General features: G+C 45.8%; 1 protein-coding gene across 3 annotated transcripts; it reads left to right on the top strand.

The window, feature by feature from the left end:
- The first annotated feature begins 108 nt into the window (after positions 1–108).
- kdm2ab (lysine (K)-specific demethylase 2Ab) lies at positions 109–11734 on the top strand. 3 transcript variants are annotated; one of them, XM_026999301.2, is made up of 23 exons: positions 109–275; positions 1334–1372; positions 1925–2063; positions 2171–2249; positions 2434–2480; positions 2655–2833; positions 2923–3029; positions 3212–3305; positions 3593–3746; positions 3951–4066; positions 4158–4284; positions 4382–4677; positions 4894–4971; positions 5313–5579; positions 5678–5809; positions 5943–6023; positions 7069–7332; positions 7456–7488; positions 7643–8598; positions 8718–8881; positions 8992–9138; positions 9376–9588; positions 10844–11734. In XM_026999301.2, the coding sequence occupies exons 2-23, from the start codon at positions 1337–1339 to the stop codon at positions 11023–11025; spliced, it is 3891 nt and encodes a 1296-aa protein (XP_026855102.2). In that variant the 5' UTR covers positions 109–275; positions 1334–1336; the 3' UTR covers positions 11026–11734. The 3 variants fall into 3 exon arrangements, with proteins under 3 accessions (XP_026855102.2, XP_035388121.1, XP_035388120.1); XM_035532228.1 differs by having other exon boundaries at positions 7673–8598; XM_035532227.1 differs by having other exon boundaries at positions 109–169.
- Positions 11735–11758: the final 24 nt, after the last annotated feature.

An 11758-nucleotide genomic window follows, 5' to 3' on the forward strand; every position in this document is an offset into this window, starting at 1 on the left:
TATCCACTCATGACTTGATTGTTCCACCTTGCTGTTTCTTCATTGGATAATGTCTTAAATCTAGGGCGGGCCTAATAGATGCTCGTGCTGTGTGTGTGTAATGACAATCTGAAAATGGCGGATGGAAGCGGACTCCTTTAACTTTATCGCACAATAACAAGCATACTAAGTGAGCACGGCAAGATTACACAGAATGAGTTTTCAGTTCAACTAGGATAACCTGTTTTCTTCGCATTAACAAACCTCTCCAGTACTACACAGAAGCTGAACGATAGGTATTTGTTAAAGGTCTTCCAACATTATTGGTTGCTAGCTTGCTGGCTTGTTTTGTTCCCTGCTAGCTAACGCTGTCTGTGTAGCTAGCTAGCAGGCGTTTTTGGGTGTCAATGAAAATGCTAGCTAGCTAACTCGCTATTTATAAGCCGATGCCTGTTAGTAATGTTCTTACCTGTCTCTTCGCTTAGATAACGTAAACTAAACAAGCTAGTTAGTTAGCGAGCTGTTTTTCCTCTAGGGGTGTCAGGGAAACTAAGACGACAGGGTTCTGTCTGGATAACTGATATTAATATTAACGAAGGTTGTATAATTGTAATAAAATAACAGACAGTGTGGAAGAGGCAGTTGAAGACAGTCTGCAACATAGCCTAGCTAGGTATGTTAGCTAGGTTAGCTAAGAGAGCCAGCTAACTGAAGTTCGTATACAGTCGGTTCGTTTCGGCCGCTAGTGAGTTGGCTGTCATGGAGAGTTAAGCAAATATTATAGATATCAGTAACTTAGGGACTTTAGGCTATTAAAGTTTTACGTGTAGAATAAAATTTAGCTAGCCAGTTAAATGTTTGAGCTGGTTAATTTCAATAGCAAGTTCAGCTAGCTCACTGTTGGCTTATATTAAGTTATCCAAATAAGATTAACACAGCTGGTTTTGATGAGCTGTCCAAGTCTTTATCTCTTAAATTACTTGGAGTAAGTGTGTTTATCCCTTCTTAAACTCTTGTAACTAATCTGACTAATCTGGTTAACTGTATAAGAGTTTAAATCATCATAATCACAGTTTGCCATTGGGGAACCGGGTAATTTAGCGTTAATGTTGGTTAAGCAGCCATGCTATCCTAGATAAATTGATAAAATAATGAGGCCTCCCAAGTGCTACTGTTTAGTGCTGGTCCCTTTCGAACCCAGAAAACTTTGCCCTAGTTGCCCTAACTCAATAGGTTTCATACTTTACCTCGCATTAATTACTCAGTGTTAGTTTATTTCAGAGACAGTCATCTGTAATAGATCACGCGTGCGAATTTAGGGTTAGTGTACATAATACGTGTATTCCGTTTCTAGGCAATGGAGGAGTCCAAGTCCCGTTACAGCAAGCGCCTGGTAAGTTTCTTTTACTCTACGCGTCGGATCAGAGTAATTAAATACACCCGGTTCCTAAAGGGCTAGTTTTTAGGTCTAACGCTACAAGAAAAGGTACGTCTAGCAATAACTAAGGCTACATCAGAGACTGTGTTGGCACGATAATAGACGCCTCTGTGATAATGGAGCTCAAGTTTTTCTAGTGCCATTGAATTGGTACCGTATTGTTGGAATGTAAGTTGCACAAAGTAGGCAAAACATAACTTTTTTTTTTTTTTTTTTTTTTTTTAATGTGTGTATGCTCTGCAACCCTTACTGCAAAAAACATTAAGTTTACTAAAGGCTTCACACCACAGACAATTTCTGGATTTTGCATATCAAAAAAAACGTTTGGATAAAAATGTCAAAATTGGCACTATCCTGGTCATGGTGACTTATAAGGGTGCCATTATTGTCATGATGGCATGTTTTCTCTGTGCAAGAATATTTACTTTCATTTTATTTGCACTATGTGTAGCTCAGATGTATGTGTTGGAGTATATTGTTGTTTAAACTCTGGCACTATTTGTGCAGCGAACAGGAACACGGCGGCGTTACCAAGACGATGGAATCTCAGATGATGAGATTGAGGGGAAGAGGACTTTTGACTTGGAAGAAAAAATTAAAAGCAAACAATTTGATTCGAACCTGGTCAAAATTATGGATGGAAAAGGTTGTTATTAAAGCTTTTGATGTACTCCTAACTAAAATCACAGCCTATGGTGCATACAAGTGCTAATTGCTTTTAAAATATATGCGAATGTGTTTTGTTCTCCACAGACTTCACTTTTGAGTACATCCAGCGTGAGGGGCTTCGAGACCCCATCATCTTTCCTAAGTCAGATGGTCTTGGCCTTCAGTAGGTTTTTTTTGTCACCTATTTGGTCCACAGTCTGGTCTTTTGCTGTAGTTTATAATTTGCTGAAGGCACATGAATAAAAAGGGTGCTTATATTGAATACGTCAAGCAGCTGACTTTTTGACTGTGCTTAACTGTGGTGTGATTCTCATAAGTAGTCTAAATTGAGATGTTCTGTCCCTAAGGATGCCCGATCCAGACTTCAGTGTGAGTGATGTGAAACTGTTTGTAGGTAAGAAGGTCCTCTCTCTCCCTCACGCTCCCTTTCTCTCACCTCTTCTTTTGCATCTAGTCTCCAGTATTAACACCAGGTTTTCTTTATTAAGAAAATCCAGACAGTTGTTTTTGCCATGCACCTGCTTTGTAACAGCCAATATATTGCCTATTCTCTCCACCTTTCCAATAGGCAGTCGACGAGTGATTGACGTAATGGATGTAACCACTCAGAAGGGCATAGAGATGTCAATGGGGCAGTGGAGGCGGTACTATGAAACCCCGGCCTCTGAAAGGGAAAAGCTCTATAACGTTATCAGTCTCGAGTTCAGTCATACCAAACTAGAGCATCTTGTCAAAAGACCTAACGCAGTATGTATGCTTGCAAGCGTACACGGATACAAAGGTACACACTGTAGTTATTCTGTTATAAACGCCTGAACATACATTGCCTTTGTCAGGTTGATGTGGTTGACTGGGTAGACAACATGTGGCCACGGCACTTGAAGGAGAGACAGAGAGACTCTACTAATGCCATCATAGACATGCAATACCCAAAAGTACAGAAGTGAGTTAGTGTTTCTTATTGTACATGATTGTTACTTCCTTCCTGCTGTGAAGTCCTGACATGATATATGAGGCTGTATTAGTGTCACTATAGCTAAATTCATTTGTTTTCTTTTTTGTGACATTTGATCTTGTTTCTTTTTGTCTTTCATTCTTTAACTTTTCTGCCCTCTTGCCTTGCAGGTATTGTCTTATGAGTGTAAAGGGCTGCTTCACAGACTTCCACATAGACTTTGGCGGCACATCAGTATGGTACCACGTCCTTAGAGGGGGCAAGGTGAGAATCATGTGTGGTAGGCATGTGCGTGTAACTGTCATTTCCTCCTGCCTTCATGCTTATCTTCATGCCAGAGCCTCTTCATACAATAAAGTGCTGCTTTTAGCTTTGATAGTATTGTACTGAGATTCTGTACTTTGCTGCAGAACTGCCTTACTTACACAGGTTGTATTCCAAGTAGATGGAGAAATTTCACACTGGCAGTGATTTTGAATGCTGTTGCTGTTTGTGGTGATTGTATTAGTCCTGTCCCATTCTGAGTTCTGTGCTCCCTGGATGAATCACAGATGTTCTGGCTGATCCCGCCCACACCACAAAACCTGGAGCTCTATGAGAACTGGGTGCTGTCAGGGAAACAGGGTGACATCTTCCTCGGAGACAAAGCCAATTCCTGTCAGCGGATTGAACTAAAACAGGGCTACACCTTCTTGATCCCTTCAGGTATGTACTTGCACACGCAAAGCCAAAATTAACAACTAATTCACTGAATGTAATAAAATATGCAGGAAAAGTGAATGAGAAATTTTAGTTCTATTATAATCAAGTGTAGCGATTTTGTCTACAGTCATTTTGGAAGGCTAGCAGAATTTGCACTGGTGCTGGATGGTCCCAGTATGTTCTGTTTTTTTCAATGTGTGTATGCAGGCTGGATCCATGCTGTGTACACTCCTGAGGATACTCTGGTGTTTGGTGGCAATTTTCTGCACAGTTTCAACATTCCAATGCAGCTGAACATCTACAACATTGAGGACCGCACACGGGTAATGTTTTCTCATAATGGATATGCATTGAAAGTTATCAAGCGTAGCGATGCTTAGTTAAACTCTCGTTATCTTTGTCTCTGTGTCTTAGGTCCCATCTAAGTTCCGCTACCCCTTCTACTATGAGATGTGCTGGTATGTGTTGGAACGGTACCTTTACTGTTTGACGAACATCTCTCATCTAACGCCAGAGTTTCAGAAACACTCACTGGGTATCGGTCAGTACACACAAACAAGTGCACCCACAAATACATACATTTCCACTTTGCCATACACAACCTATAACATACCATGACCAATATATTTGGCACACAGGGTTAAAGGAGGACGACATCACCAAACCAGACAAACTCAACGGCCACACACGAAATGGACAGACAGCAGAGGATGATGAAATGGAGGAGGAGGAAGAGGAGGAGGTTAAGCAGGGAGTTGACGATGAGGAGTCCATACCATCCCCCCCAGCACGGCCGGGGGTGAAGGTCCATCTCACGCCGTTTGAGCTTGAGGGCCTCTGGCAGCTGCTGCACAAACTTGAGGAGCTGCCGGCTCATAAGAAGTGCGTCCCCGTGGGCATCAGAAACGCTCCTGCCCTCCTTAATGACATACGGGTACACGTCCCCCTCTGCCCCTCACTGTACATTCTTACACCACTTAATGTTGTTATGCATGGAAGATCATTGTATAGGGATTGTTTGATCCATGTAATAATGCGCTTGCAAGCCAGTTCTGAAGTTGTCACCACCATAGTATAAATGACTAATCAATCTGTCATAATATGATGCAATTGCCATTAAATGTGTTCTCCCTTCCCCGGCCATGCACAGGCCTTGCTAAAGGAGCATGCCAACGATGATCCCAAACAGTCTTACACTGGAAAACCCATTGTCATGTGGCCCAAAAGGGTAAGACCACACACTAGTCATTATCTCTCCCCACCGACTGGAGTCCATAACAGTTGATTGATTTTCCCATTCAAACACAAACCTACTAGATCGAGTCATTAACTATTGAGTTGAATCAGGTGCATTTGAGCAAATTGCCAAACTGGAAGGCTGGACAGGTCCGCTGTAGACTGCAGCCTGCACACACGCTCCTTTTTTTTTTCTTTTTCTCTCTTTCTCTGTCTCATACACACCACACACAGACAATCTTTCTCTCCCTCTCTCTCTCTCTCACTCACTCCCTCACTCACTCACATACACATGGTCTCACTTGATCTCTCTTCCTATTCCTGTGCCGGCAGCCCTCGTGGTACAGCCCACCCCCCGCCCCCCTCTCTCTGCTGTACCGTCCGCGGCCGCCGGGATCAAGCCCCATTCTCCCGCCCGTGCCACGGCCTGTAAAGCCTCCGTCCTCACTCATGCGGCTGCGGCGGCGGCGGGTACGCTGCAAGCGCTGTGAGGCCTGCCTGCGCTCCGAGTGCGGAGACTGCACCTACTGCAGGGACATGAAGAAGTTCGGCGGGCCAGGCCGCCTCAAGAAGACCTGCGTCCTCAGACAGTGTCTGGCTGTGAGTGGGCTGCTTGTGCCTCTGTGTGGGGATCGGGTGTGCATTGTGTGTGTCTTACCCCACATGCTCGCTCTCTCTTCCCCACCCCCCACCCCCAGCCCGGCCTGCCCCTCTCCGCTGTTTGTGCCATATGTAAGGAGGGCAGCCAGGAGGCAGAAGGCTCCCAGGCCACCCAGGCTCTGATGGAGTGCTCCGAATGCGCACAGATCACACACCCGGAATGTATAAAGGTACAAACACAAGGGCGTGTATATGTCCGATAGTAAATGCACGGAGCTTAAACTTGTATTCAGAATGGTTGTGTGCTGGTGTACTATTTATTTGTTTGTTTGTTTGTTGTCTCTGCATGTTCGTGTGTGTCAGATGCCAGGGGATGGTGTGATCAACAAGGACCTGCCCAGTTGCTGGGAATGTCCCAAATGTGTCCATCATAAGAACACAGAGGTATGGTAGACCATGCAGTCCTTATACCGCAGCTCTGCTTCTCAGGGGCTGTGCGTTTTTTTTTCCCCTCATGAGGGTGAGATGGTGTGTAGGCACCTGGGTGCCATGAAGCTGTATAGCGCAATGTCCTCTCAGCAGCAGGGTTAAAAGCCGCTGCCTTAGAGAAATGGCAGTGCTCAATCGTATATTCTGTCGACCTCAAATTCAGCACCCATCTTGAACCATGGCACAGCATGACGCGCTTAAAGTTCAAGTTCAAAGAGGTTTTATTGTCATTTCAGCTATATACAAGTACACAACAAAAACGAGACCGTGTTCCTCCAGGACCATGGTGCAACACAAAACAACAGTGCAACAGACAACATGCTACACAAGTGGAAACAGTCCAATATAGTGCAAAAATGTCATTAAATAAACAATAATAAATACAGAACAGGACAAATACAAAATGAGTAGACAGTGCAATTATTTAGTGCAGTACACAGTACTGGGAATATGTAAAGTGAGTTGTGCATAGGAGTCAGTGACATGCTACACTGAACATAGGTGTCACTGGTAGCAGCCAGAACAGTTCAGAGTACAGTGCTGGTTTAGTACATTACTCTAGCAGCAAGTAGGATAATGTGCAAGACTGCAGCAGGAGTGCATAGTTTATTTGTGTGAGGTTTGACTTCAGCACTAGTCCGATGCAAAACAATGTGTGAGTGTGTATATAGATATGTATGTATGTGTATCTATGTGTGACTGTGTATAAGCATGTATAAAAGTGCCGATATTGGAATTGGAGTTAGCCAGAGTTCAGGAGTCTAATGGCTTCTGGGAAGAAGCTGTTGCACAGCCTGGTGGTGCGGGACTGGATGCTGCGGTACCTTCTTCCAGATGGCAAAAGGGTGAACAGTTCATGTGAGGGGTGTGTGGGGTTACCTGTGCAGCTCCAGCCCCGGCTTGTATCGTCAACAGCAGTGACGGACTGTGAAACGAAGCCCGTCGTTTAGTCTGCATATTTCTTTCAGTTGAAACATTGATGTTCTTTTCTACCATTCAGTCTTCCAGCAGCAGTTCAGCAGAAGAGGGTGACGGTGCCACGATGACGGGCTTGCCGTCCTCAGGCCCACCGGCTAAGCGGGCGTACAGGGAGGGCATCGGGGTGGGCGGGCTGCGCTTGGGACGCAGAGGTCGGCCGGCCCTCTCACTCTCCTTGCCCCTGACCCGCTCGCGGCGCCAGCCCCCACCCTCGCAGAGGATCCTTCTGCAGCACCAACAGAGCCGCAAGAGAGCTGGGGCATTGGAGCTACAGCACCGAAGGAGGGTAAGAGCTTGCACACACGCACACAAACACTATCTTTTTTTCTTTCTTTCTCTCACATTGGATTTATTGTTCTTTGCTGCCAGTGTGGTTGATTGTGATTGTGATTGTTGTTTTCTGCTGCAGGTGAAATTAGAACGGAACAAAATCCTCCATTCGGTGAGAATGTATTCCTTGTGTCACTCAAGTCTTCCTGCCTGTGATTATTGCGCACGCATTGCTCTCACATGCTCCGTGTGGCTTTTACTCTTTTCGTTCTCCTCCTTCCTCCTGCTTGTTCGCATCTCGTTCTCTCTTTTTTTCTGTCTCTCAGACTCGTTCATCTGTCTCTCTTTCTCCAAAGCTCCTGCGTCAGCGGAGTTTGGAGAGAGGTGGCGTGATCGGGGCAGGACTTGGCAGGGGATCATCCCGCGGGAGAGGGGCAATGTCCTGTCGGGGACGAGGCGTGAGGCTCCGAGGTGGAGGACGAGGTGGCGCTCTGAGAGGAAGGCGCGAGAGAGATGAAGACAGGGATGATAGTGAAGAGGAGGGAGATGGGCGTGACAAAGAGGAGAGGAGGGAGAATGGCCGGGGAGGCAAAGAGAACCGACCGCACAGGCACGGAGGGCGGCCAAAGGAAGAGGAGAACAGAGACGGGCAGCAGAACGGAGAGCATGAGCGGGAGAGAGACGAGGATGGAGAGCAGGCTCAGCCAGACACTTCTGTGGTGCTCAGCGACGAGACTCTGGTTCAGAGGTCGTGTGTTACTGTGACCTTGCAGCCTACAAGGGGCAGGCGGGACCCCAGCACCATCGTACCTAAGCTAGAGGCCAACGTGTCATCAAGAAGCCTCCCCCGAAGCCACGGTGAAATGCAGGGCAAGTCTTTGCTCCGCCCCCCGCTCCGGAATGGGGCCCGCCGCACAGACAGGGCTCACCCCCATACAGAGCACCCACACACACCTATGGCCACACCGCGGCCATACAGTGGCAGCCCGCACCTCCAGTCCCACACTCTGACAAGGAGCACCTCCAAACACTCCCAGATGAGCCGCAGCCTAAGATGTAATTCCAGAGAGTCTCACCATGGCGCCAGGGGTGGGAAGAGGCCACGGCCGGAGAAGGGGAGGCCCCCTGCCTCCTCAACCAGCCCTGCCTCACATGCGTCACCAGAGTTGAACGGGGCCAGCGAGCCTGGCTGGGAAAGAGTGGTGTGGGTATCTGTCTTCCGTTACCTGACTCGAGTCGAACTGTGCATCTGTATGGCCGTCTGTAAGAGCTGGTACAAATGGTGAGCGCTCGAAATTATGAATATCAAAATGTCATATGATTTTGGAATTCAGATGAAAATTTATGGATGCGACTGCCAGAGGGATTCGTGTGTGCTCTGACCGGTATTTGTTGTACCAGGGGGTGTGATAAGCGGTTGTGGACGCGGATCAGTTTGAGCCGTTGCCAGTCTATCAGTCCACAGGCCCTTTCTGGCATCATCAAACGCCAGCCAGTCACACTGGATCTGTCCTGGACCAACATATCCAAGAAGCAGCTCACCTGGCTTATCAACCGATTGCCAGGTACCAATAGTGGACATAGCGTGGGCTCATACTGGTGCTGTTTTGCCAGAGCATTTTAGCAGTTTACATGGTCCGGTCCCTGTCTTGACCCTCTCACTCTACTTTGCCAGGGCTGAAAGATCTGGTGTTGTCAGGTTGTACCTGGGCATCAGTCTCTGCTCTAAGCTCTCCCAGCTGTCCTTTACTGCGCTCATTAGATCTGCGCTGGGCAGATGGGGTCAAAGACACCCAGATCCGCGAACTGCTCAACCCACCAGGTAAGGGAATCGTGCACACACCCTTTCATTGTGTCAATGATGTTCACCTAGCACTCCAAAAGAAAGAAAAGTCCAAGGACACAGTGAAGCATCTTAGAAGTCATAAATGCAGAGAAGAGTAAATTATATTGCCTTTTAGATTTAATATAAGAGATGTTGGAGTAAAGGGTTAGCACAGCAGTCCACTTGCATCTTGCATTACTGAATTTTCACTTCTGTGTATATGTGTAAATGCAGGCAGTAATAACCGGTCCCAGCTGCGCAACATGCAGTGTCTGAGGCTGTGTGGTCTGGAGGTGACTGAGGCCACCCTGAGGCTTATCATCAGGCACATGCCCCAGCTGACAAGGCTGGAGCTCTCACACTGCCCTCTGACCGATAACGCCCTCAACCTCCTCACTGCCGTGGGCTCCTCCACACGCAACACACTCACACATCTCAACCTGGCAGGTACACACGCGCGCACGGCCGTGCACTTGCACATCCACCAGCTCAGTCTGGCCAGTACGCAATTGCATGCTTGTGCAATTACGCAGTCTAGTAGGTGTGTATGCTGCATGCTTGTATAGGGAATGTGGAGCTGTGGTGTGCAGCGTGGAATTCTGGGCGGAGCAGCCATGTTATGAGGCACACTTAGGCTACACAAACTGCAACACATCTACCTTTCTCTACAACATAAGAAACCAACAATTAAACGTAGAATGAGAGAGAGGATGAGGGCAGATCATGAAGACTGAAGTGGTATGCAAACCAGTGCTATTTAGAAAAACAACCACAAATACTGTGACTAGACTTCTCAAATGATTATTTATTTCCCCCCCCCCCCCCCAAAAAAAAAATTTCCCTTTTCCAGCACCAACTTCTGCATTTACATTTACGGCATTTAGCTGACACTTTTTTTTTATCCAGAGCGACTTGCAATTATGACTGAAAACAACTTCAGCAATTGAGGGTTAAGGGCCTTGCTCAGGGGCCCAACAGTGGCAAATTTGTGGTGGTGGGGCTTGACATGGCAGCCTTCTGATTACTAGTTTTGTACCTTAAACACTGAGCTAGCACAGCTCATACTCTTTTTTTTCTCTTTAACATTAGTTATTCCCTCAGTAACCTGGGCTATTATTGGTGTACATTGCCTACTCTAAGCAATCCTAACATAATACTCATACATAATAAGTATTAATGAGTGGTTACATAAATGGAAAAGTGGTTGTATAAATATTTTTACATTAACTACTGAAAGTGTAAAACAGGATCTCCTTCTCCCTTTCAGTTTTGAGTACAACCCAAATGTAACACGCTTGATTCATTTATTGACTAGGGACATGTTGAACAAACTGGCATCCGAATATTCAAAGCATTCAAAGATATTTGAAGATATAGCCACATTTGTTCACGTATATAGTTTGTGAATGGTTAGTGCAACGTACACTTAGACCATAATGGGCCACACATTTTTGCTATGCGTCAGCTATGTATATGACTATACTGGCTAATTAGGTATATCAGTGCGAGAAAGCTTGTTTGTCAAGTTGAAAGAAGAGGCACAACTGTTGGTTGGCAATAAGCTGGCATCATCCACAACAACTCCACGTTCCCTACACCCACATGTACAACGATGACCTACACAAGTTCCATATGAATAGCGAGTAAACTCGCACATGCATGGGGGTTCACCACCATGACCTTCGCTATCTCTCCTTCTCAGGTTGCAGTCGGTTGACGGACGGCTGTCTCAGCTACCTGCAGCGGTTGTCCTGTTTGTCTGTTTTGGACCTTCGCAGCTGCAAAGGAGTCTCTCGGCAGGCCTGCGAGAACTTCATCTCAGAGCTGTCTGTCAACACCCTCTACTGCCTATCAGATGACAAGCTCATCCAGAGGATATCATAGAGCTTCCCTTCGCTGGGAGATGCAGAGGGGTGTGGTTGTGTGGGTGTGAATGCAGCATGTCTGTTAGAATGTATGTGTGCTTACATATGTATAAGAAAGTTGGTGAGGGTTCTCTGTTTGACAGAGGAAGTCTTTCATGTATAGAACATTTAGAGTGGAGGAGCTCAAAGCATCCATGGTGGGGCATATTTGTAAATACAACTCAGCAATGGGTAACCCTTATTTGTACTTAACTATTTCCCTTTGTTCCATGGACACACAAGTACTGCAATTGGCAATCAGATCGATTCTCAGGCCTGTAATGCCATGGGCTCTTCCAATAGGAGATTAAACAGGTGCTATTCCTCAACAGCCTCTTTTCTATTCCAGGGCAGGCCTGTTGCTTGCATGCCTCTCCTGAAACCATCCCCTTCTTTTTGACTCTCTAACTTTTTTTGTCTCCGTTTCTGAAATACTTCTTAGCAGCATTAAGGTGTTTCAATTTGTTTCACTCCTCTTTCTCCACTTTATTTTTCAAGAGGAATACCTTTCTGTTCTTGATTCCTGTCCTTCAAAAGAGTATAGATATATATAAAAAATTTATATATATATACACGCCCTTGTGTAAATGTATTCCTCTCCTGTAGTAAACCAGAAAAAAATCTGTAGCATTATAATTATTTTCAGAGGCTTGTTTTTCACTTTTTTGTGTTTTGTTTTGTTTTTCAAAAAAATAAAGAAATGATCAAGTATT

This window comes from Electrophorus electricus, chromosome 12 (genome assembly GCF_013358815.1).
Source record: "Electrophorus electricus isolate fEleEle1 chromosome 12, fEleEle1.pri, whole genome shotgun sequence".
In the NCBI taxonomy this organism is placed as follows: domain Eukaryota; kingdom Metazoa; phylum Chordata; class Actinopteri; order Gymnotiformes; family Gymnotidae; genus Electrophorus; species Electrophorus electricus.

Bases quoted from the DNA above. Each gene is read 5' to 3' on its own strand.
- kdm2ab (XM_026999301.2), top strand. From the start codon at position 1,337: ATGGAGGAGTCCAAGTCCCGTTACAGCAAGCGCCTG. The intron at 2,250-2,433 runs GTAGGTTTTTTT...TCTGTCCCTAAG, and splicing joins TCAGATGGTCTTGGCCTTCA to GATGCCCGATCCAGACTTCA. The intron at 4,285-4,381 runs GTCAGTACACAC...TTTGGCACACAG, and splicing joins GAAACACTCACTGGGTATCG to GGTTAAAGGAGGACGACATC.